Raw genomic sequence first — 26591 nt, 5'->3', positions numbered from 1 at the left:
GTTGCCTCCTGTCCTCACTCCAAGAGTCAACCCTAAACAGAGTAGTTGAATAATCCAGGACTCTACAAACACTCAAACAGCTGACATGATAGATGTGACGGCGCTTCCAGGGAAGGTTTGCACGTAACGCGATTTTACTTTAAGCGTCAAAGAGAATCGGTGTTAAAACAAAGCAGAGCATGCAGGCTGAAGTGATGCTGCTGTGAGCCACAGACTGGTGACCAACAGCAAATAAGTTGGTCACCAGTCTTTTATTTCACGATAGTGAAATAGTTTACCCACACGCGTGGCGCAAAGTGCGTCCTTAAGCACACTGTGCGTAAAAGTCCACGGATGAGAGGCTGAGCACCAGCTTCTATCAAGTGTTGTGGTGCTGGAGAAATTCATGTATAATAAACTACTGTAATACCTGCAGGAAGGTTTTTCCAGAGGTCCTACCTTTCTCCCTGAAGGAAAAAGCGGCAGCCTGCAGCACAAAGAGCCGCTGTTAGCAGCAGCAGCGGTGCCAGAGGGCAGAGTGTCCAACAAAAGCGACTCCAAACGCTTCCAATTCACTTTCTCTCATCTGTCCAGTTTCCTCGCTCGTTAACAGCAGGAGTGAATGTTGAATCTCCGCTGTGCGCACACTTTGTTTTACTTTTCTCTTTAATAAAATCCTCCCAGCGAACATCAACAACAGGCTGCGGGTCAGACCTCATCCCCGATCTACTTCTGCGGTGTCCCGCTGTGAGGGGGGTCTCGTACGCACGTACTGAACCGGCACAGTTGGAGTGTATTCTCGGCTTCCGGTAGGGATTTTCATAATAAGACTGAACTTTCAAACTCAAAGACAATGCGAAAATATTCGCAAAAACCTTAAAAACTTCCCTGGATGTATTTCCACAGCCACCTGATTATTTATTTACAACCTCTTAACATGGAAACTGCATTTTTATATCGTTTCCATATAATACAGAAAAGCAGATTTACCAAGAAAGCCTTAGAAACTCTCATGCTTTTATTTTGAAACTATGTTTCCTGTCTTGTCCATGAATCTTTTAATAATCTGGTTTCTAAGCCAAAAAAAAAAACGCACTAATCAGACTTTTCTAACTTTTTCAGTTACAATCTATCACAATCACAGGGGGGGGGGGGGGCAGGAAACGAGGGCTCTCCTACATCGTCTCTTCCTACTTTCTGTTCCATGAAAGATAGACAGAAATGCCAGGAAAATATTTATAACTGATGACTAAGGTGGCTGATGTGCAGATACAGGAGAGGTCGAAGTTTAGAGAGATGAAAAACAAAACAAGACGGCACAACAAAATATATTTGAATCAAAGAGTCACAATGCACGCCAGTCCTCTTTAACCAGTTTCTTTTTTTAATCTCACAAAACACATGAATCTGAGACATGAGCTCTTTTTTCCTTCTGTGCAGCTAACAATCTCACCAATTTTAAAAACAAAGGAGAAGAAAATAATTTATACATCATTTTTTTATATCTACAAAAATAAAATCAAATACAATGACTAACGCTTTACAGAAAAAAAAATTAACGTATATAAAACAAGTGGGTTGATCTCTATATTACATGTGAACAAGATTTCTTCTTTTTAAAAAAAAGACACAAAAATAAAGAATGAGATGATAGTTATTGATGTGTTTATGCATACAGTAGTTTGCACTGTGCAGGGAAGTTTTGTCTGTGCAAGATTTTTTTTTTCTTCTTTTTAAACAATGGAATCAATTCTAGCTTCTTTCCAGCCATTAGGGCTGCGGCGCTGATGTAAAAATGATAAGGAAATCACTAAAAGGAAAGTGTAGAGGTAGGAATTAGAAAACTCTGGAGGAACAAAGAGGACAGTACACCGAAAGATGTGCAGAAAAGAAAAGATTAGCATTCAACCAGCTCAGACCATTTGGTGCTTTGTGTTTGTTTTTTAATTATAAATAAAATGTAGAGTGTGAAAACTGTGTGCTGACAGCTCGATGTGAAAAGGTGTTAAAAATAGTGATTTTAAAGTTTAATAGTAATAATGTCAGTCTCTTGGTCTGAAGTGCTTGAAACTCAGCCGCCAAAAAGTGAATAAAGAAAACAAAAAAAACGTGTTCCCTTAAACACCTCTGGAGTTAAAAAAAAAAAAATCACTTTGGTGAAACATTTTTACATTTTAGCACAAATTTCATACAGCTGTGAAAAGAAAAATCAGCCATCCTGGCATTAAGTAGCGCTGCTTTAATCATCTCTCTTCTTTTTTTTTTTAAATTTGCATTTAATGTTTTGTACACGTGTGATTTGACAGTCACACGTTCTCCTACACAGTGTTGGTGGCTGAAGAGCAAAAACCTTCCACTGGGCAGTGAAACATCCGTTCAAATGGCAGAATCTGACAGTGCGAACGACTGAATCTGCTCCTGGTTTTGATCAGTTTAGTGTTAGGATTAGTTATGGAGCTTGTAATCAGGGTTACTCACTCCTCAGTTAGTATTTGAAACCAGCTCAAATCAAATTCAGCGCGGTGTGTTTCTGCCCAGCGCGATGAGCATTAAAGAGGCAAAAAACAAAAAACAAAAAAACACTTAAACTGCTATTTAGTTGCAGTTTAAAATACACATTTTGTCCTGCCGTGTATTAGAATTAGTACCAGACAGATGTAGTTTGAGAGAAAAAGGACAGAATAGAGAAAAATCACTTGGCTTTAGTGTCAGTCATTGCTGGTTAGATGTGCCTCAAACAAGGCGTTCAACAAAAAATTTGAATGTCAGTAGCAATAAAACAATCCTAAATATGTTCCCAAAAATAGTTAAAGGAACGGCCTGACTTCTGGGAAACACACCTCGATGTGTAGACCATCACCAGTCTCACGTATGTGCTTTGAATACAGAACTTAAGCTAACAGCTAGCCAGCTTAGCTTAGCATGAGGACTTGAAAGAGCCAGTCTGGCTCCTCCCAGAAGCAACAAACCCACCTGCTAAGCTCAGTGAGAACAGAGTAGGTAATAATCCAAATAGTTCACAGTGTGCTAACTAGAGAGCACCACATATCCCATTTACTATATCTGCAAACCAGGTAGCGCCCACTAAGTCCAGACTGAGTGTTTCCAGTTGTGAAAATATCCCGTTGTGCGCTACATGTGAGAAAAGGCAAACTAATTTGGACAACGATCCTGACTTGATTCTCCCAATGCTGTGCTGAGTTCAGATGTGAAAATTGGCTCTTGGAGGTGCTAGCAGGTGGGTTTGCTTACTTTTGGTCAAGCCCAGCTTCCAGTTTTGATGCTAAGCTCCGCTAACCACCTGCTAAGGCAACGAAACTGAGTGTTTTCCCATAAAATGTCAGAAGGTTCTTACAAAGCTTTTAATCTTCCACAATTTCAAAGTGGATGTGTGCTTGGAGTGGGGGTGGAGCGCAGTCGTTTTCATGGCTTAGTGTAGGCCTGGGAGGATATAAACACTACTTATGGGTTTAATATTAAATGGGTAGAAGTTGCTGGTTCGCAGTATTCACCGTGGTGGGTCACTACACATATACACAAAACACTAGAGAGGGATGCACAGTTAAACCCTAAAGTGTAGACAGGCGACGCCAGTCTGGTTATTTGGCAACAGGTTCTTGGTGAAAATTCAAGTTTCTTAAGTTTGAATCATCCCAGGTTTGAGTCTCACCTCAACATACTGTAAATCTCCCCAAAACGTTCCAACAGCTGTACACGGTCGAGCAACTGCATGAATCCGCTGAGCACGTAAGAACCGCTGAGATCCCTGTGCGCCCCTGAAGCGGCGCTGAAAATAAATCCTGCCAGCATTTTCAGTAGTAAACAGCGTAGTACTGTTTCCAAAATACAAAAATGTGAAACATGTTGCACTGATGAAAGCCTTCCTGTTGCTTCAAAGAAGGCGTGTGAACGAAATGAATTAAGAGTTTCTTCCACAGTCGGTGTAGGAGATGAATGAGAGTTCGGCTATGCTCGTGTGTGTGTTTCCTTACCCAGTGCAAATAACCTGAATTATATAGACACAGTCCTTCGGCCGAGGTGGCAGGTGAAGTCGGTGTAAAGCAAACAGCGAAGGGGGAGGGGGAGGGAGACCCCATCAGGAGGCAGTCTCAGCCCTCCACCCCACCCTCCCTAAATGAAGCCTGAATCCTTCAGTCCCTGATCTGTCCGCTGTAGAGGACGTACATGACAGACAGGTGCGTTGTGGGTAAAGTGCTGGGGTGACGGGTCCCTCTGATTTTTTTTTTTTCTTCTTCTTTAAATTAACATTTAAACATTTTTGCTGCTCTGTTCCTTCAACCAGTTCTCCAAAAGCATTACATGAACACTTCTTTCCTTCACAAATATCCAAACTTGCTCACATTTCCACTTTCAATTTTTCCAACTTCTCTCTTCCACAGTCAACTTGTCTTCTGCTTTTTTCTTCCTTTCCTTCGTATTTATTCCTCAACTTCCGTGGACTCCGTTCATTCTGCGCTTACTGAGCTCAGAAACCTCGATGAGTCAGTTCACCTTCCTGTTATATCAGGGCAACAGAAACAAAGAAATGGTGACGGGCTTTTTGATGTTCTGCGCCACAGGCTGGTGCACGCGGGGCTGATGGGTGAGTGGAACCGGGTCTAAGGGGAAGCCCCAAAGTGGATAGCTACGTCAGACTGCCAATCAAGATTGAGCGACTGCAAATGGATTTACCATGCAGCCGCATCAGAATCCAGTCGACAGGATTTTGGGCTCCGCAGGTCTGCTCTCTTTGCCTGGTGTGATTGAAGGATGAAAGCATTAATTAGTAGCACAAGAGGAGAAGTTGCTATCATCGGCCAACAATATGTAAGAGTTCAAGCTGCAAATTCAGTGCGTGCTCACCATCTCCTGAGCTACGATCCAGAGACGGCGTCCTGGAGACGGTTGCCGAGCGACACTGCTGGTCCTCAGACTCCTGACTGATGGAGGACTCTCTGAGAGTTTCCAGAAGCTTATAGTGGGCCTTCTCTATCTCCTGCAAAGGAGTTAACAGTTTTAGGAAACACACTTATTTCTGGTATGTGAACGCTGGCTAGCAAGGGAAAGTCTGTGAGCATCCAAGGGTAGACCAAACTGTTCTCCACGGGGTCTCCTGACTCTTTCACGTCTGTCACGTGTTCAGGGTGAACCTGCTCTCATCTGTGAGGAGAACAGGCCACCAAATGCTAACTGGCACACGGCTGTGAGCACAGGTCCTACTAATGGTGCTTTTATGCTTTCTGTTCTCTCCCTATTGCATGGCTGTGTGTGACAAAACTGACACCAGTGTACGATCATGTCGGTTTTTAACCACCGTTTAAATGACGGCTCAGTAAAGCAGCTCAGAGATCGTCAGATTGCGCAGCGGGATATGCTGCAACAGTTTCAAAAATATGAGACTTCTCTTCCACTTTCAGTGCTTATGTGGTGATGCTGTGTGAGTGGCGACACCTATCTTTCAGGAGAATACTGCAGCTGCTTACTGCGCCTTAACGGTGAGCAAAAATAGAAGTAACTGTGTGATGACACCGTCTGTTTACAACAATCAAAGCGACAGACTCGGTGGGTATCCTGGGACGTTGAAGGACGTTGGGCCCTTGAGTCTCTGCAATACAGTCTGACTAAAGTTTGGTCACAAACCTCCACCTGAGTGACCTCCTAGAGGTCATTATGCAGGAGTCCTTTCACCCTAACCAGCCGTCCTCATGTAACAGCGTACCTCCTGCCATCTCCTCCACACCTTCAGACTGTGCTGGGAGACACAGTTAACGATCTTTGAGGAGCTACACTATCTGTGCACCGGACACAATCTAAGGCTATGACAGGTGTCCTGTCATCACCTTCATTCGCACCAAAGCAAATGAAACCTATTCACAATGATCTATGTTTCTTTACTGGACAGACTGAAGATTAACTGTGATGATTATGCACATTTTTCCCTCTCTTCAGATTCTTGTTTCTCAAAAGTTTCTTAAAGCATTTAATATCTAATCTTCTGCTGTTACTCAGGTCTAATAACCACACACTGAACATGGTCGGGGGTGTGGAGTTGGCAGTTGGCACAGACAGAAAACCAGCTTGCGCCGGCGGCTCTTTTGTTGCCATCTTTTCCACAAAACTCACCTTCAGGTGGCGCAACTTGGTCATCAGCTCCTCAATCGTGTGAAAAATCTCATCCACGTTTCTGATTACGTGAGTGTGTTGCGCAGCCTGCAAATGGCCTGTTTCTTTTTCCTGTTCTAGTTGCATAGTCTCTGATTGGTTGGCCTCCGGGCCGCGGGCTGCCGGCTCTTCTTCCATCTGCGTCTGTGGCAACGTCATTTCCTCTACAGGTGGAGGGAAGTGGCTGGCGGTGGGTGTAGGGGGGTCGTTGAGATCTTCAGTCACGCTCTCGCCCTGTTCTATGGGCATGACCAGGTAGAAGGTATTTCCTGAATCGCAGAGGTGTAACAAAACAAGAAGTGTTTTAGTGAATGAACAGAGAGTAAAATCAACACCGCTAACATCAGATGTTATATTCTTTATTACACCTATAAAAAAACTAGAGCTGTGGACCAGGTCGGTCAGCATTACCCTGCTTTTTGGCCTCGCTTCTTGACTTGGATGACTGATTGGAGGGGAGGGTGACATCATCAGTGATGTCTTCAGCGACAGAAGAAGAAGAAGGAGGAGGACCCGCAACCACAGCTACGCACACAGAGGATAGACTTGTGACAAAAGAGGAGTGCACTGAAAGGTGTAAAGGAGTGAAGAGTTGAACTAAAGCAACCAGTGTGCCGTCACGTTCTCAACAGCGAGAAGATAAAGTGCGTGAGAGAGAAGACATGCAAAGGACGGCGGCCATTATTCACACCCAGATGTCATATAAGCAGATGACAGTGACCACGTGTCACCTCATTGGGGGAAAAAGGTGCAAATTATAGCTCAAGATGTTTAATTATCTGAGAATTTAGTGCAATCGTGAGTGAGCGGCTGCTGAAAAAAATCATGAAAAAACGGGTGCTCGGCAGCCAGGCTGTGTTTACCTTTCCTCACAACCTGAGGTTTGGGTGCTTTTGCAAGCAGCAGCTCTTCTGGCTCCGCCTCCCATTCATCGGTGCAGCAGCTGAGGACCGTCTCCAGAGACTCCGGTCGCTGCCTCTCTGTGAATGAGTTGCTTTCAGCGGCCGTCTCATTGGTGGGTGTATCATCTGAATCGTGGCTCCAACAGTCCTCTCCGAAATCTTGTAATATGAGCTGCCGCAGGGTTTCAACTGTAAATTTTTTTTAAAAGGGATGAATTTTGGATTAGCGATGATTCAGGTTTAAAGGTTTGATTTCTTTCTTTTCTACTTTTTATGTTCCACAATCAGAAGAAACAGAATCCAACGTAAAATACTCGGAGGCTCTCACCGTCTTGCAGAGCGGCCTCCGCCACGCCTTGTCCTTTGAGCAAAGCTTCCGATTGGTCCACAGGCGTACTGTGGGAGATCGCGGGCTCGTCGCTGTTGGAATGAGTCTCCGTGGAGTCTGACTGCTCCGTCATCGAGTTATCTGGGAGAAAGCGAAGTTGGAGAAAGCTTTTTAAAACATCTGCAGAATGTTTACAGATCTGAGGCCGACGATCGCGGCGTGGTCATTACCTCCGTAGGCATTGCTGCCAGTCGAGACGGGGGAAGAACTGCGTAGACTCGGGGACCTGGAGGAAGAATAAAGAGTATGACGCATATTTTTGGATTAAAAATAAACAGATCAAAAGAACATACAGATCATCATATTGTGTTTAAAACAGGGAGGTCAAACATAAGGCTTGCGGGCCAGAATCAGCCCACCAAAGACTCCAATCCTGCCAGTCGGACTGTTTTGGAACATGTGAACTCTGCACTTTTAAGTTTGGTAAAGTTTGACAGCTTTTCCTGCTTAAACATGACCACTCATGCGACAATAACATAAATAAGTGATAGTTACATAATTAAATGACAGAAAAGTTCAATTTTTTTCACTGTCTAATCAGGACATTTCATCAAAGAAATGATTCAAATCAAATCTACTCACGACATGGGTATCGAGCTGTGATTCATCAGAGGTGACGATCCGCCGGCGGCAGAGATGGCCTTTTCCAGTAAATCTTTCCAGCTGTTTAACAAGAAGAAGTTAAGACATTTTAAATTAAGTGAAGAGTGCAGCACAGCACAGGTTTCCTCAGGTAAATGTGAATGAATCAAAGAAAAGAGCTTACGTCTCCTTCTTGGATGTTGTTGCAGCCACCAGCTCATAGATCTGCATATCTGTGGTGCTGATGATGTAAAGAGCTTTCTTGTCTAAAGAAAACAGAAATAAAAAATAAAATTAGTAAAAAAAAAGGTAATTAAATATTATTTTAAAATTACAAAAACAGAGAAACAGAAGGCTGTGAGCGTACCTGTAGCTACCGGGCGAACAAGCAGCGACGCCAGGTTCACTAGAGGGCTGAAAGAGGTCTTGCTGTCACCGCTGCCTCCCCCGCCTCCACCCAATCTGCTGGAATGATTTCGCAGCTGTAGGCGGTCGTCCGGGCCCTTCTGAAGGAGGACGAGGCAGTCTGACAGCAGCAGCGCTTGGATCTCTGACAGAGGAATGCAGATATTTGTGGTTAGAAGGCCTGAAACTAAACTGATGAGACATAATGACCACAGCGATGCTCACCTATCAGCTTTTCTTTGTTAACTTTCCAGGTGAGAGGACCTTCATGGATCATTCTCTTCGTGGTGAGGTCCACATTCTGCGTGAAACAAGAACGAAGCGAAACATTTACAGATCAAAAATGAATCGTTGTCATTTAAAAATCAGAAGAAAAATAAAGTTTTAAACTTGTACGCCACCTTGAACTGAGGAGCAGCATCCAGCCTGCACTGGTACTCGCTGAGGCGCTGCCGGTGCTCCGATTCCCTAACGTCCTCATTGACGCTCTGCAGTATCCCTCGGCAACACGCGTGCGCTCGCTGGAGCAAGGGCAAATCTGATGAGCCTGCTAAAATCAACAAAAACAAATAAGATCATGGTTCCTAGCAACAGCTCAGTTTGTGGTCAGGGTTATGTTGGATCTGCTTTTCCTCACCTTCTGTGTATTTAACGATTTTGTCCAGCAGCAGCGGGTACTTGGTGAGTCTCTGCATCTCTGACACCAGCAGGTCTTTGAGCTGTAACCTGCGGCAGTGAGGACTCGCCTCACACTCCTGAACAAATAAAACAACGCGGTCATGTTTAAACACAACTATACGCTTTATTACACCTATGACACATATACACGGTATAATAACTATCCTGTACACAGAACTATTTAGTGCACCCTCGAATATCACAGATATAAAGCGATTAATAACAACTGTTCCTCAACACAAATCAGTCACCAAACATCCAATCACACGGAAGCAACTCAGTCAGGATGACCTACTGAAGCTCAAACTGATTTAAGGGACTGTGAACATCTGGTTCCTTTGGACCCTCAGTACAAACTGATCATTTAAACACCACAGGCTGCCTCGTCCACGTCCATCCCTTTATGACCACAGTGTACCTATTTTCTGATGGATGCTTCCAGCAGGACAACAAGTCATGTCACAAAGCTTGAATCATCTCAAACTGGCTTCTTGAACATGAGTTTACTGCACTCAAATCACATCCAGTCACCACATCACAGTTCAATAGAGCAGCTTTAAGTGGAAGAACAAACTGCAGCAACTACGTCATGCTGTCATGTCAATACAGATCAAAATCTCGGAGAAATGTTTCCAGCACCTTATTGAATCTGTGGCACGACGAATTAAAGCAGCTCTGAAGGCCAACCTGAAACTAGCAAGGTATACCTAATAAAGTGGCCGCTGTGTTTTTGATGATAATGACAGAGCATGTTTGCTTCCTGAAAAATTAACTGGAAAATGCAAAGATTTCACACAAAGACATAAAAAGAAAGCAGAAAGATCAGCAGCCAGATAAAAACCTGCATGTGCACCACTGCAGCTGCGGCCACAGACACGACCTCCTGCTCGCTGCTTTCTCACTGTGGTAAAACAACGAAGGCTTGCTTCAGACTAACACGGCGTCCTGTACGTTCGGTGTGAACTTGCTCAGGATTATCACAGTGAATGTATAATCCCGGCAGGAAAGCACAGATGTGGGAGTGTGAAGATGCAGGGCTTCACGAGAGCAAAGGATGTTGGGAAAAACTACATTTAAATCATAAGAGCCTAACGGCGGCTACAGAACTTCTAAGATTCCTCTGTAAGGAGTGTTATAACATAACAATACCCAACAGGAAAGCTTGAATTCATGTCCTCTCACGAAGCAAAAAATAGAGAGACTATGAGCTGAGACAGTGAAAAAGAAAACGCAGCTGGGAGGAAGCAAAACTCTAGAAATGATGCAACACTGACCTCCTGTGTGCCAAAAGAGACCATGTCATTAAAAATGAAGGCAAACACACAAAGTATGAAATGTTAAAATATTTTAGTCCCAGTAAAAACAACAGCCCCTCCGACTGTGTGACTTTTACTTTGGTCTTTTAAATCTGAACTGTTGAACTTAGAAGTGCAGTTATTGTAAGGTGACACAGTTTTGAACAATCTGACAAACTGTACACACATGAACACACTTCTGTCGTCAACTGTGAGTAAATGACACACTTTTTTAAAATGATGTGTTCACTGCATAAAGCTTTAATAAGCACAAGGAGCATCAAAGTGTGTGTTGCATGAATATTTTACATGTTTTGTCAGAGGCTGTGTGTGTGTGTACCTGGATAATGTGAGCGAAGCGAGGGTCTTTACGCTGTTTGCTCTTAATGAGCTCGAGAGCCTGAGACTGCTGGCAGCACAGCTGGGACGCTTGTTCCTGAAACTCGTCGCCGGCTGCCCCTTCAAACTACAAACACACACAAACTGTAAACACACTGAATATGGAGCACGAAAACATGTTTCTACTTGCCATCGAGACGGGAGGAGCAAAACAAACCCTGGTCAGCATCACATCCCCGATGTCCTGAACAATCGGCGATTCTCTTCGCTTCTTCATCGCCTCACACAGACTCGCTGCAAACGAGAGACACAAAAGCAACAAAGAACATCAAAGCCTGGAAATGTTTAAATTAATCATGAAAACAACACACGGGGTATTTTTAAGAATCAGGACAAAGCTTCCCCTTAGTGAGGGAGTACAGTGGTCTAACACCGAGTGTCTACATGGCTCGAAATAAAGGCTCAGCAAACATAAAGAAAAGCTGCTGTTTACCTAGCAACACAGAGCAGTGAACACAAAGCAACTCAAAGTACAACACACCGGGTGTGCAAACAGACACAGCAGGACAGCAAAGGGCTCTTAAAAAGGGAGGATTTCCATTTACACAGGATACGTTTCATATTTAACTCATCTAACTAATATGAAGACATCCAAACATCAATCTTTATTCCATTTTCTTGCTTGTATTGATTAAAATGTCACAACCAGGCCTGTGTATAAACACTTTCACAGGCCTTTAGCAGCTATGGTGGACAAACACTGACCGTGGAGCTCGTAGACTTGAGGCAAGTTGGGGAAGATGCAGGCCAGCTCGTCAGAGTTCAGGACAGTCCTCATCTTCTGATAGAAAACCTGGTCCAGGACCCGTAAGGTTCGCAGGTGGGACACCTCAGTGGTGAACAGCTCTGAACAGGATGAGGCCACATGAGGAAAGAGGAAAGGGTCATACTACCTCGCATATGTGAGAGATGTGTATTAGGAAATAAAAGCAAATTAAAACCTGCTGATTGTACTGAGAATTAAATGCTGTAGCTCTTACCGTATATGACAGCCTGTCTATCAACCTCACTGGGGCTGAGTGTTGCAAGGAGCTGAGGGGTAACAGTCTCCTGCCAGGTCTTACTATCCATCACGTCATCCTCCAGTGCTGCAGCATCGGGTAGCAGGGCCAGCGGCGACTCCACGCTCCTACACGGGGATCCAGAAACACGGGTGGATGAGGTGGACCGACGTGTACCCGCAGAGAGATGGAGCGATGGGTAGACAGCAGTGGCGGACGACACACGAAGAGACAAACAGAAAATAATCAGCCGTGAATCCACGATCATCTCTGTAACTCCATGTCTAAATAGTTCTTTTAAAATGTATTAGTACTGTAAGATGATCAAAGTAAAAATTTTCCTGCTTGTGAACCCAACTTCATCTTCAAATGTCCATATCTTTATTCCTTTGCCCTGTCCATCTACTGTGACAACAGCTTAACTCACCTGCGTCTAGACCGAGGGGTGTATGGGGGTGTAGGGTTCTCTAGAGACCTGAGTTTGAGAGAGTGGAGAGAAAGACGGCACTAGGTGAAAACCTATAATTCTCAGGGTCAAATCAGGGGCAAAAAACTTTATTTACATGTGCTTCAGGGGATCAAAAGTCTCTCCTTCAAATAAAGTGACCTCAGCTCCTGCCTTAAGGCTGCTAAGGTGCGTGTGTTGGTGTTTGAGCACCCCGACAGGTCTGGCTTGGTCAATCTTTACCGTGCAGAGTTGCTGGATGCAGAGGACGAGGCGCTGTGCTGCAGAGGCCTCAGGCCTGGCCCGTCCCTCTCATCTGCGCAGTCCTCCATGTCCACATCGCTACGAGAGCGGGGCACAGACTCGGCTCCTGAGGTGCCGCCCCGCCGTCGCCCTTCTCCCTGAGCCTTTAGTGACTCGCTGCGAGCCAGACGAACTGGTAGAGGGCTGGTGGGGACAGAGCGCACAAAGCAAACCCAAAAGGCTAAATCAGTTTAACCACTTCCAACTTACAAACAATAAAGCAAAGTCTGCTTCGCTCAGTTGCTGCCAGCTGGCTGTGAACTTATACTGCAGGCGCAGCTACCTGTCCATTTCATCCCCGAGGCTGCTGGAGGAGAGTCTTTGCGGGTCAGCGCCGTCGCTGACTTCCTCGCCGGTCTCGGTGCTATTCTCAAACTGCTGAATGATGTTCCGCACGCTGCCAGGCCGGACTGCCAATACAAACGTTACTCATTACTTTAATGGTATAATAAAATAACATTCCTTTCTTTCGCCCCCACACACACACACACACACACACACACACACACACACACACACACACTACAAGGAGAAACGGTTGATGAAAAAACAAAAACAAAATTCAAATCCATCACCAGGTATGATTCTTAAAATTAAATTTGCACAAAAGGGTAAAATTAAAAGTGAAATTATAAGTGAAGTACCTTCGGTGGGTGACAGCGGGACATGGAATGCTACAAAATCAAAGCGAGCCAAACAGAAACAACAATAAAAATCAGAATAATGACACAATGAAAATCCCATAAATCAACGCATGAAACCAGGAAAAATCAATTAAAAGGCGAACAAAGGACAAAAAGGAATCAATAGAAGCAGAATGAGTGAGAGGGTCACGTGTGTCAGCATGCTGCTGTTTGTTGTGTGTCAGCGAACCATCAGCTGACACTGACAGGAGCCGTTATTAGACAATGTCGAGAGACCGCAGGAAGCATGACCATGAGCCGGGCCTGGATGATGATTTAAAAAGCTTCTTCTAAAGTGTTTGTGCTGTTTAATTTACTGGACTGGGATGTGGTCCGGGGTTTGCCGATGTACTTCAGGATGGGATTTCTCTTTTTATCCTCTCCATCTTTTTCCTTCTTGGTACCGCTCAGCTGTGGAGAGGAGGTCTGAGTTCAGTCACTGAGATCGAGTGCGACAAACAACAACTTTTAAGAGAGAAAATTGGAAAACACATAGTCACATCAAAATGAATATCATGCAATCAATGCAGAGAAACTGGCCACTTTGTTAGGTACACCTGTTCAACAGCTCGATAACACAAATTAGCCAATCATACGTCAGCAACTCAGTACATTTAGGCAGGTAAACATAGTCGGGACCTGCTGAAGTTTGAGCTGAGCTTCAGAATGAGAAAGAAAGGCTGCTCTTTGTTTTGACTACCAGTAAGCTGCAGTTCATCGGGCAAAAGTCCCTCAGTGATGGGTCAGAGGAGAATGAGTGAGCTGATAGGAAGGCCAGAGTAATTTAGATAACGACTCATTATAACTAAGATATGAAGAACAACATATCTAAATGCACAACTCTTTCAAAGCTTGAAGCAGATGGGCTACAGCAGCAGAAGACCACACCTGGTGTCACTCCTGTCTGCTGCAACATCTGGATGGTCTCAATTTGGCATAAACAAAAGCATGGATCCATCCTGCCTGGTATTAACTGTTCAGCTGGTGGTGTAATGGTGTGGGGGGATATTGTCGTGACAATGACTTGAATGTCAATGAATGTCAACATGGACCAAAATCTTTGAGGAATGTTTCCAGCACCTTATTGAATCTGTGCCATGATGAATTACAGCAGCTCTGAAGGCAAAAGGGAGTCCAACATGGTAGCAGTAGGGTGTACCTAATACTGTGGTAGAAAATCACAGGCCAGGTCCTTTTCACTTTCTCCAAGTTTGTTTGTTCTTTAAGACGCCGTCACATTAATGATTACAGCTGCAGAAGGTGACAAGATAAAAGGCAAGTTTCCATTCTTACCTTCTTGGACTTTAAGAAAGTGATCCACTTGTCCTTCTCTGTGGTCAGGCCGGGGAAGACCTTGGAGTCTCTAGGCTTGATCCCAGAATGACGCAGGTAGAGGATCACAGCTGAAGCCAGAGGAGAACTGAAGGAGAGGAGTGAAGAGCAGAGACCAGAAAAGAAAGTTTGAAGAATTAGGAAATTTCTAATGCAGGTGTAGCTGTTATATTTCACTCCAACAGGCGAGCCTCTTCTTTTACCTTCTGTCCTCCTCGTGCTTTGATCTGCAGCAGGAAGACAAAGAGACATAAAAAGGTTGTTAACTCCCTCCACGACAAAAATCCCTTTTCCAAAGAGCTCCTCAAACTTAAATCCACTTTATTCAGGTGCAAATAAGAACGCAAGAAACAGCACCGAGCCACAGTCATGTGACGGGAAGCAGCTTCTGTGTGTGTATAACGTGAGAGGAGGAAATGTCATGTGGTTTTTCCAGAGTGGCAGGGATGATGACCTTTGTCATGATAGCTTTACTGATATGTAATAACAGTTTTATTGGACGCCGAACAACTGACGGCGTCGCTAGGGAAACCTGGCTCAGTCTGTGTGTGTGCGTGTGGTGAGAGCACGAGTAAATAAACTTAATTGGACACAGCAACACAGACACAGAAAGCTGAATCAGCCGATCAAACAAAAACAAACCGCTGCCTTCACTTTGAACTCGATGTGGTTTAAACTTTACAGTTTAGGGCTAAAATACCACAATAAATGCAGACAGACTCACAGTATTTCCCACAGGGCGGTGACTTGTTTGTCCACCACCTGTTTCTCTTTCACAGTGTCTCCATCAAGGTGCTGCAGGTCTCCTTCTCCAAACAGAGAACCGAGACCCATCATCTGCTTGTTCCTGTTGAAACACACGGACACGAGGTTAATGTAACCCTCTGAGAAACTCTTCTTCGGATTTAAAAACAATGTTTTTCCACTGAATAAACAAACAAAATGAATCCTCTGTGATGTACCTGTAGTCTTGCAGCTGGTCCTGGATTTCTGGCAGCACAAGCTGCTGCAGCTCAGACAGAGGTCCCCGGATGTCCTCCTGAGCATGAAGTCGATTTTCTTATGGGACGATGGACATAATAGCAAAGGGTACAGTTAGTCAGCAGGAAAAATCAAACTAATATTTTTAATAATAATAATAATGATATTGATAATAATAATAAATAACATGTTTGCTTTGACAGAATAACATGAACCTTTAAACTTGATGACTACTATTTGTTTACTCTAGCTACTCTCAAACTGTTTGGCAGGCTCCACCTTGTGGGCAAAAGATGCACTGCATTGGTGGATCACTGGGGGAAGAGAGACACACTGGCCACTTTATTAGGTACATGTTGCTGCTACCATGTTGGACCCCTTTTTTCCATTAAAAACTGCTTCAATTCTTCATGGCACAGATTTATCAAAGAGCTGGAAACATTCCTCTGAGATTTTGGTCCACAGTGAAATGATATCCACAGAGACTCATCAGACCAGGCCACATCCAATCCAGTCTTCTCAAGTCCAATTTTGTTGAGTTTGCATGAATTACAGTCAGAGTTTGCTGTTCTCCCATTGCAATCTTCTGCTGATGCGCTGTGTGTTCAGAGATGCTCTTCTGCAAACCCTGATTATAATGAGTGGTTATTTGCATTACTGTTGCTTTCCCATTACCTCAAAACCGCCCGGCCGCTCTCCTCTGTCATCATGCATCAAAAAGGCATTTTCACTCTCTTTTTCAGACCAGTGTCTGTAAACCCTAAAGATGGCTGTGTGGGAAAATCCCAGCAGATCAGCATTTTTAGAACAGCCCATCTGGCTCCGACAACCACACCACACTCAAAGTCACTTAAACCTTCCTGTGATGCTCAGTTTGAACTTCAGCAGGTCATCTTAACCATGTCTACATGCCTAAATGTGTGCACTTCCTGGCATGCGACTGGCTAATTTGATATTTGCATTAATAACAGTTGAGCAGGCATTCCTAATAACATTTCCCACATCTGGCACTGAGCAGGAAGTGGGTAGGCGACATGAGGCAGGAATGGCGCTCACTGAGTTGCTGTGAATTCACTGCCTGCACAATTCTTACATCACACAAACATGATGCTACAGTTTGAAGACCTTCATTTCGCCAATTTACCTTAATGAAATGTGGTAAAGGTTGACTTTTGGAGGCTTTTTCACAAAACAGAAAATTCTGTATATGACTGGATACATCAACACAAACATGAACACACGCTTTTAGTTCACTTACCGATATCAGCAAGATACTCCTCTCGTACTTTAATCTTCAGGGGCTGTAACCAAAAAAAAAAAAAACATGTTTTCTTTCTTACAGTTACTCTATGGTAAAAATATAGAGTCAGTCCTTTTTAACCGGAGCACACAAGATAATTGTGGTACCATCATCACCAGTCAGTTAATACAGGGATAACAGGATTAGACTCATTACATACAGCATCTGGTTCCAGGAACAGGGAGCAGATCTGAGGTGCAAGAGTGCGGGCATCTTTAGGAAGGGAGCCGAGGTAAGCCTCCACAGACAGGTAGAACAGCTGATGCAGAAACACAGAAAACAACCATGAAAGTAAGAAATCAAACACAGACATGCACGTGCGTTTGTGTAACTTAGTGCTGACATGCACCAATTTAATTGAAATATACATAAGATTCTGGATTGTCAGAAACATTTTGAACTACTAAAATTGGAGGCCTTGAATAAAAAGCTAAACTGTATTGCCACAAATATTTGCTTATCTGCCTTCACACGCATATGAACTCGAGTGTCGTCCCACATTTAACCTCCTCTTAAAGTCTGAAACATGACATAACTGCAATAAAATTCAAATTTTGGGAAAATGGGGAGTTTACTGAACCTTGTGCAAAAGATAATATAAACTGACCAGAGGGTTGGGATCCAGAAGCTGGGTAAAGACATATCTCATGAACACTGCCATGTGTGCTGGTCGTGCCTTTAACAGCTCAATATCTTGGTATGGACCGTCCATCTGAGAGAAAGATGGGAAAAATATGAAGGGATGCTCAACTGGTGGAAAATGTACAAAAAAGAAGAGACATCTTCCAAAAAAAAAAAAAATAAAATTATATCCATCTATCTGTGTCACCTCATTAAATGCATAGCCGTCATATTCTTCATCTTCCTCCTCGGGCCCGATGATCTGAGCCTTTCCACCCTTGAACAGACACACACAGATTTCAGAAAACGGAAAATACTTTGGAAAACACACATGTGCATTTTAATTCACATAATTCATGTGCAGGGATCGATATAAATAATGAATATATTCATGCTGAAAAATGATCTCAGCGACTGTCTGGTGCATTTGAAAGGAAAGGGCAAATCAAAGTGCCACACGGCAGAAACAGGCAGGAAGCGACAGCCTGAATGTCTGAGAAGGAAAGCAGCCGTTGCCTTGAAGGGTCGGCGTGTCACAGTGAACCATGCAGAACATGCAGGTACGAACGCAGACTCCCAGTACAGACTGGAAATGTTGTGTAATACAGCATCGTCTCCTCAGTTACTGACTCTGCTCTATAAAAGTGATTAATAACATTCAGCCTGGTTTGGTAACAATCACATGACACCACTAAATCGGAAATTTCCAAAGTGATACATTAACGTGGTGCCCTTTCTCCGTCTCCCTCTCTCACTTTCTTTTTTTCTTTTCGACCTGCATGCCCTCCTACCACTCCAGTACACATTTATCTTAATCGTGTGATGATGATCCTCTGATTCTTTCAGTCATTAGTCCTGTGTGCCTCCAGCAGCAGAAAGAGGAAAAAGTCTTTGCAGTGAATATGTGCATCAATCTCACCAAATCAGATAAGGTGGATATGTCGGACGTCTGGCGCCGGTGCAGGGGGGTCCTGAAGGAAAATGAGGGGGAGGAGTGGGGACTCTCAAAGGCCTGGGGAGGAGGACGAGGAGAAGGAGGGAATGAAGAAGGACGAGCGGGACGGGATGAGTGCACATGCACAAGCACACACAAACAAGCTTATTAAAAGAGAGATTGTGGCGCCTACCTCCATGTCTCCTTCACTGGAGTCTATTGATTGTCGCCCTGTGAAAGCAAAGAATCAATTGAAACCGATTATGAAGCAACCAAATCTATCATTAAAGTTTTTAGTGAATAAAGCTTAAAAGACACAGAGTGCTGTGCAAAAGACCAGCTTCACACCATGACAGAGCCTCCACTGTGTTTTATAGATGACTAAGGACCCTCACCTCACTGGATTCTTAATGGCACGACTTTAAGACACCGCTCATCTACTCTAGAAACTTTTTTTAATGACTCACTGCACACAACGCGAAGAATCGCCAAGTTTCCGGCTAATATCTTTATGGGACTCATACTGTGTTATCTTTGTCACTTTTAGTTAGGTTCAGTTTACAGTTAGTTTCCTTTTTCATTCTTAACACAGCTTATTTGTTAAGTAGCTTAAAAAAATAAACATTCCTCTGAAAATGGTCAGGTACAAGGACTGGACTGAAGATGAGTGAAAAAGCAGACAAGTCCAAATAGAAGCTCTGAAAGACTTTCAGAAAGCCTGTTGCTCAACTCCTCTTTAAAAAAAGAAAGAAGAAAGATGACGCGTGGCTCGAGACTTTTAAACAGCACTGTATATTGTGAAGCTTTACAAAGACCCACAGATACAAACCTTCTCCTGCTATGAAGTAGCCTGTGACAGATTCTGACCTCGTTCCCTCCTACGAACCAAAAATAAAGCGAGTTAAATGGATTTGAAGCACAAGCTTTAAACAGAAGTTACGCTTGTTTATTACCTTTATGATAGAATTAATTCATTTTTGGGGATCAATCAGGGTTTGCAGGATAGGAATTAAAGTCTTTCATGAGAGCAATACTGCACAGTTAGAGCAGCAAATCAATTTAAAAGGATGACATTGTTTTATGTCCCTGATGCAAATGGAAAAAAGCACCAAGCATGTTAGTCAGATCGTTCTGTTTGATGTTTCCCCTGAAAACATTTTTTTTTAACTTAACTGAATTTATCTGGTCATGTTGCCTTTCTAGTAATATGGTTTGTTCTTTTTATTGTGTCTTAGTGTATGCTCTGTCCTAGTAAGATCATTAAGTGAATGTTACAGGAGCTTTTCAGCGATTACAGAAACTGTAATAGAGTAAAACAGCCAGGTTGCCTCACCACATCTTGCTGAATCTTGACTCTGACTTGGTGAGCTCTCCTCTTGGCGCTTTCAATTCGCTCCTCCAGCAATGGCGACGGGTTCCTCAGCTGCTCATCCATCAAGTCCTGCAAATCAAGTCAGTCTCCGTCTGGTTATAAACAGCAGATTTTATCCACACAACTTTATCTTAACTAGTATTCCAAAAGCAAAACAGGCCAAAGGAGCTTAAAAAAATATTTATTCAAGTACACGGTGATAACGGGAGACAGCATGCACTAGATTTTTCTGCAACACGGGCAGCTCACTGATATGTATCGATAAACAAATAGCACAGGTGGCATGGATACCTGCAGCTCGGCCTCTTCCTGCTCCAGCATTTTCCTGAGTATCTGAGTCGCATGTTTTTGTACTTGTGGGTCCTAAAAAATGAGTGTGACACACAAAAAAAACCCCTGTAAATCACTGACGTTTACTCTGCTGGTAAGTAAGCTTTACCGACTAGATATCAGTCCTGAAAGTTTCATGTACTTGTAGTGGTTTGGGTCCTGTGATCCTTTGGGAGGGGGTGCTGCTCAGTCCAGAGGGCAAGGGTGGAGGTGGAGGAGGTGCAGCCTCCCCAGCCAGAGATGATCTTTGATTAAGAGTGTGATCAGTGGCGAGGGGCTCTAAGGGCAAGGAGGTGGTTGATGGAGACGGCCCTTGTAGTGTAAGTGCGACGTAAGATCCAGCTTTGAAATGATAAATGATAAAAGAATGAGGTTAAAACAAGAAAAGCAAAAACATGTAACCACTAAAGCCAAACATATACTCACATTTTATGAGCTTTACCACCTCTTGATGGGACATGGAGGCAACCAACGAGCCGTTCACCTGAGCAGAAAGAGAGACAGAATCAGTAATGTTACTATTGAATAGGAACAAAAAGCACAGATTCCCACATTCAGTGACATGGAAAGCAGTACAAACCTTTATGATTCTGTCCCCTTCTTGGACACCAGCCTTCACTGCTGCTCCACCTGAAGAGCATCCATACAAACATACATTCAAACTCATGCAAAGGATAAAGGACGATTTAACTCACACATAGTCAGCACGGCTGTAATCCGTCACCAACCAGAGCACGTGGGTCAGACTGCATTTGAACAAGCGTTCTTTACAGTGATGACTCGTAGAAATCCACGGTGACATGCCTCACTCACACAAAGTCATACAAACACTGTTCTTCCATCTATCAAAAATTCAATCACATTCACTCTGATAAGCAAATCAGAGAGCACCTCGTGGTTCCAAGGATACTTTGCCGTCCTTGGAGCTGAGCTACTGCCGCCGTTAAGCCCGAAGTGGTGTTACAACAATAGAACTACTGATTGCTGCTGGCATATTAGCAAATGAGATGGTGTTATTTGTTGTATCGCATTCATTTAATGCTAGTTAATGTTCACAGATGGGAAACTGGATTCTGTAAACACAATCCTGGCGAGTTTACGGTCTCAGTCACTCGTTTTGGGTCATCATAACAGGATGGCTGTAGCTCAGGTCATGTACTAATCATAAAGGCTGGTGGTTTGATCCCTGCTCCAGTCTGCATGCCAAACATCCTTGGGCAAGATACTAACCCCAAGTTGCTCTTGGGCGTGAATGTGAGTAAATATTAGCCTGAAAACACTTAAGCATAGAAAAAAGCCCACTTATGAATGGGTGGGGCTGTGGCGTGTTGCATAACATGTTTGAGTGTGTGAGAAGGACTCAGTTTACCATACTGAACAACAAATCTTCACTAAATTACGTTTAAAAAGGGCAATTATCTGCAGTATTATCTGCTCACTCATTGGCTAACAACATGTCAATCACAAGCTGTTAGCCAGTGAGGGTGCTGTTTCACAGTCAGACCCGCCTCTACTCCTCTCTGGGTTTTGCAACTAAGGTGAGGTTGGCAACGATGCTCAATGAGCCTTTTAAAACCCAAAAGGTGATGTAATTGCACCTGCGTTCACCTTTTAACACTGTCTACGTTTCTATGACAACGCAGGCGCAGCATCTCTGTCTCACCTGGTCGGACATTCTGTACCAGCTTCACTCTCTCTCCACACACGGTGAAGCCGAAGCCCAGCTGGTCCTTTTGCACAACCACACATCTGTGCACAAGTCCAGTGCCTGGGGGAGAAGAAGAAGAAGCCGTAATGAGCGGCGGGGTGACATTAAATGAAACAAGAATATAACGGCAACTAAAAATAACCCATCATAAGTCGCAGTTACCTGTACTGTCAGAAATGATTTCTGCCGTTGGCTCTCTCTGCTGAGGGCCAGAGGATTTACGCTCCGAGTCCCCAATTGTCAAACTGTTGATCCTGGATTTGAAAGACGAGAAACAGAAAGAGACTTTAGTATGGCATGATACTGAACAGGCCAATTTAGGAAACGCTCTGGGAGGGACAAGGAAGCTCTGAAGGGAATAAATGAAAAACATGAGGGTCAGTGGAGGAGAAATCAAGTCAGAGAACAGGCCAAAAAGCTTAGCCAGGAATGCAGAAAATGAAGAGAGAAAAGGAGATTCAATGGAGGCACACGGTTATATTTGCTGTGGTATTAACAGTAATAAGTGTATGAATAGCAGAGAAGAGACAAGATAGCAGTTGACAGGAAAACTCACCAAGCGGCAAAAGGGCTGAAAGCGAAGCATGACAGGAAAGAAGGAAGAAACAGAGAAGGGGGGAAGAAGCAGAAAGTCAGAATAAAGAATAAGACGGAGAAAACAACAGAGAGAAACAGACTGAGGGAGAGGGCAGGCTGCTTAAACCATCACTATGCCCTTCAGACTGTTACAGACTGTAAACACTGAAAGCAGCCATGACTTCAAGGAATATATTTATATGAAGGGGTGTGATGGAAGGTTGAAGGGAATAATTCAAACAAAGGTCATTTTAAATCCAAAGAAATGTGCTGTGATCAGGACAGATAGAGCTCCTCACATAGGCAAGTAGCACCGAAACGATCAGTTACTTAAGGGTTAGGTGATCAGAAAACAGAAACAAAAGAAATCTGAACGAAAAACTTATCTTGAGAATGTCTCTAATTCTCAAATCAAACTGGTTTTGGCTACTCAAATGTGGAACAGCTTTGTTTTAAACTGCGACAGTCTGCAGCAGACGGCAAAAATCACCAACATCACTGCAGTTCATGTCCTTCCAGAAGCCTTTTGCTTTGTTTTCCTACTCTGAGTAGTTTCACTTGAACACTTTAATTTCACTCAGTGGTTTACATCCTTCCAACCATGCTCTTCTGTTTATCCAATTCAGGGGGGCTGGAGCCTATCCCAGGTATTACAGGGCTCTGGTACATCTATCCTGGGCAAGGTAGCTCACCCCGGACCAACGTGCCTTAGGAGACACTATCAGCATAACCTTGACAAACAAAGGAGTTGCTGAGATGATTCGGGTACCTGAACAGGATCCTTCCTGTTAAGGTGTTCCAGGAGTGCTCTACCAGGAGGATGTCCCTGGGTAGTCCCATGGACAGATTACATCTCTTGGCTGGTGTGGAAACACCTCAGTGTTTACTCAGATGAGCTACAGGAGGTGGTTGGACTTCTCTGCTTAGGCTGCTGCCTTGTGATATGGCCCCAGATAAGCGGTAGAAAATGGATGGATGGATATTTAAATGCACCAACTATGCACATGCACCACATGGTGGACTTCAAATAAGGATAGCATAAATGATATTCGGCTGTGGTGTCTCCAGCTGTCTGTGTACGTGTCCATGACCACGAGTATAATCGAGGCTTAAGCTACCCAGTAATGCAAGTTCACTCCATACCTGACAAATTAAGAGTAGGAACCCTCTCAATTTCTGGTGTTTGATTTGAGACTTCTGCAATTAATCTACGTAGCACCTACACAGGTGGTGAACACCATTGCCATCATTTAAACCTGCATGCGTTGGTCAATGGTCACATGTAGTTATATCTCCAGGGTCATGAACATTGGGGCTGTAGGTTAGATTGAGGGGTATCAGAAGGGTTAGCTCTTATGACATAGGCATAGCACAGAGCTATACTTGCAGCAGCGGCTTTGACAAAACGGCAGTATTTAGATAAAGATGTCAAAGTGTTTCTTTATCACTTAAAATTAAGTGTTCATGTAAGGATCGTGCACGTAACGAGGTCATAAAATTTTTTTTTTCTTGTATTTTGGGTTCCTAATGTCTCCAAAGCACTGTGAAAAAAAACAAGCAGCCAACCGCTGAGAAATCTGCTGCCACAGCTGTACAATCTGTAGGCTTCACTAACCCCCAAACCCTGACATGAGCGACCACCGGGCAGCTGTCCTACCTGAACAGTTGGTTGTCTGTCTTATTGGCTGCCCTGCCGTCACATGACACACACAAAGACACAGCAGTGGGAGGTAATGGGCACGTGCAAATCGGGGAAAACAGTATACAGCAGGAGAAAGAGGAAAGACACATGATAGACAACAAAGATGCATCACAAAGACGATCACACAGTGCAGGGATATATGGTGAAAGTGGTGACATTAACAAACAAGACGGGGTGCACTACATCCAGTGTTTTATTAGAGGAGATGCAGATTGAATGACATAAATGAACATTATTGTGCAATCTTTTGCTTTTTTTCCTGAAGTCAACAAGCCGTCTGAGCTGTTCTTCCGGTGGCCTCACTGCACATCCATCAGATAAAAACAATGCTCACCTGGGAATACCACATTTTTTTAGCGAGGCGTAAAGAGGCATACCTTTACCCACATAAACTGTCTGGGTGTAGCGGATGTGAGGCTCCTACCTGTCCAGCGTGGAGGTGGGTTGGCGGAGACTCATATCTGCAGCCTTTATAGACACTCCTCTGCTTCCTGGTGCGGGATTCAAAGCTGTCACTGGGCTGCTTTTGTTATCACCACCATGATCTCCGTTTCCTCTTCAACTATCAGTCCGTACAATGAGCCTTTCTGTTGCGCTTTGATCAGATCTCCACGCTACAGGGCTGCGGGTTTAGATCAGACACAGTGCTCTTCATGTTTCACACCAGTGGTTCCAGTTTTAGGCTCAGTAGGATTTAAAGGAAAGTGCTGCTAAAACTATAAACGCTCAAATCTCCCCAGGGTTTGTCTTCACCCCTTTACATTAGTGGTTAAAATTAAATACAGATCGTTGGTGGCTTGGTGCTGAGGTCTCACATTAGTGGCAAATGGATAGAGGACAACCTACTTCCACAAAGATCATCAATCATGAATGAATGGGCTGATATGTCTGGCTATGCTCCAGGAGGTCAACAACATCCCATTTTTGGGTTTTTTGTTGCTGTTTTTTGTTTTTGTCTGTGTCAGGTTTAAAGTAACTGCTTCAACATGGATAAATAACGTTCAGAGGATTAACTGGATATTCGGTGATTACGTGCAGTTAAAAGAAATACTAATGCGAACCTGACACTCACTTGACTCAGACTTGTTTACATGTGGAGGCTTCAGCAGAGATCCCAGACTAAATAACCCCATTCAAATGAGTACTGCTCATTCACTTTGCTTTCACTGATAATGCTTAAAAATAATAAAGCCACCACAAAGTGAATATGATATGATCTGTAGTGATGTACATGTGGCTATCTAGTGCAAATTACTCAATACACAAGTATCAAACTGCGTGTATTAGTGAAACAAAAATATATATATATATATACACGTTTACAAACAGCCTTATCACTCACCCGAGCTAGCTGTAAGCTACAGAAAACAGTCTGTTTTTCTTAACAATGTAAACAACAGCAAAACCAAGACGCTACAAATGGCTTTGCATTAACGCTACTGTCTAACTAAAGGGCTAGCCGATTAGCAGATTACTGGGTATTGGCTCACCCCGCAGATGGAGCTTATATACAAGTAAGCACAGCAAAGAAAGAAAGCGAAAGGTGATCTCCACCGTTCACCTGTGGCTTTGTGTAATTAGCTGACTTGAAGATGATTGCAGCGGCCTGCTAATTGCAGCTAGCGTTAGCTCGGTGAAGTCAGCTCTACGAATCGGCCTCTTTCAACCAGCGGCATGGCGTTGTGTCTCACGCAGAACCGAAGCGCTGCGTGCCCGGCTTTCACCTGCCGAGCCTCCGAGCTAGTCTGCTAACCGGCTATATCTGCAAGACGAAAGACCGGCATGACTTTAGCTGCATGTGAGCAGGTGGATATCACAATGAGAAAGGAAAGGGGAGGGGAGTCAATGCAAGCCCCGGCTTGTTATATCCAGCAGTCTTGTTTTCGTGCAAATTCACACGCAGAGTTGCATATTAGCTAGTTAGCGAGAAGGCAAAGCGATTCCAGTAAGAGCTCCTCCTCAGGTCTTCTTTCCAAATACACAGCGGTTACAGCAGAATCTGCTTCCCTCTCGTGGTCTGCCACAAAAACCCGGATTTAATTAATAATCGTCGTAGCATATGTTTATCTCCTCTCCAAAGTCCTTGACATTAAGCTGTATGCTGTGCTGTTATCTTGCTGTCTTGTCTGGCTGCTGATCCACCACCATATCCTCAAGGATCACACGACGTACACACAGAGCGTAAACAGCGCCCTCGTTTGGTCAGGGTTGTGTACTACAACCGGACAGTAACCAGACAGGATAAGTTTGAATTGCATCCGTTTATGGAAAGATTTTTTTTAATAAAAATATATTTTTAAATAATTGACATAAATATTTATTTTTTCCGTCGCTATCACTCTAGCTTGTTTGTGCCACAGATTTTATGAAACATATTTTCATAAAAAAAATAAATATCATCATATTTAACAAATTATGGAAAATATATTTTTTCATGTTTCGTTATATTTCTTTCAATGATTTTTCTTTTCCGTGAGCAAGTCAAGGTATTGGAATCATATCACTAAATTTTG

The 26591-nt window shown here is 43.6% G+C and overlaps 1 protein-coding gene across 5 annotated transcripts; it reads right to left on the bottom strand.

Moving 5' to 3' along the window:
* Window positions 1–1340: 1340 nt before the first annotated feature.
* arhgef11 (Rho guanine nucleotide exchange factor (GEF) 11) lies at window positions 1341–26241 on the bottom strand. 5 transcript variants are annotated; one of them, XM_085450908.1, is made up of 43 exons: window positions 25640–26241; window positions 24503–24700; window positions 24034–24066; window positions 21963–22054; window positions 21756–21860; window positions 20673–20722; window positions 20519–20576; window positions 20235–20434; window positions 20054–20125; window positions 19724–19831; window positions 19220–19268; window positions 18584–18621; window positions 18376–18468; window positions 17665–17733; window positions 17443–17547; window positions 16996–17094; window positions 16794–16836; window positions 15517–15613; window positions 15279–15401; window positions 14758–14781; window positions 14516–14642; window positions 13540–13633; window positions 13184–13213; window positions 12823–12949; window positions 12480–12683; window positions 12219–12266; window positions 11771–11919; window positions 11496–11636; window positions 10948–11024; window positions 10732–10857; window positions 9056–9173; window positions 8820–8968; window positions 8644–8719; window positions 8381–8563; window positions 8198–8279; window positions 8014–8094; window positions 7602–7657; window positions 7372–7512; window positions 7005–7232; window positions 6553–6666; window positions 6103–6410; window positions 4843–4975; window positions 1341–4733 (listed from the first exon to the last, which is right to left on the bottom strand). In XM_085450908.1, exons 2-43 carry the CDS (start codon window positions 24535–24537, stop codon window positions 4684–4686), a joined length of 4335 nt encoding a protein of 1444 aa, XP_085307034.1. In that variant the 5' UTR covers window positions 24538–24700; window positions 25640–26241; the 3' UTR covers window positions 1341–4683. The 5 variants fall into 5 exon arrangements, with proteins under 5 accessions (XP_085307034.1, XP_085307033.1, XP_085307035.1 ...); XM_085450907.1 differs by having other exon boundaries at window positions 24503–26241; XM_085450909.1 differs by lacking the exon at window positions 24034–24066 and adding an exon at window positions 22357–22371 and having other exon boundaries at window positions 24503–26241.
* Between the last annotated feature and the right edge of the window lie 350 nt (window positions 26242–26591).

Source organism: Copadichromis virginalis, linkage group LG3 (assembly GCF_057382275.1).
Source record: "Copadichromis virginalis isolate Kocher_CV1m ecotype Utaka linkage group LG3, C_Virginalis_male_GT1.1, whole genome shotgun sequence".
In the NCBI taxonomy this organism is placed as follows: domain Eukaryota; kingdom Metazoa; phylum Chordata; class Actinopteri; order Cichliformes; family Cichlidae; genus Copadichromis; species Copadichromis virginalis.
The sequence above is the reverse complement of the archived record's forward strand: the minus strand, read 5'-3'. Positions and strand labels throughout refer to the sequence as shown.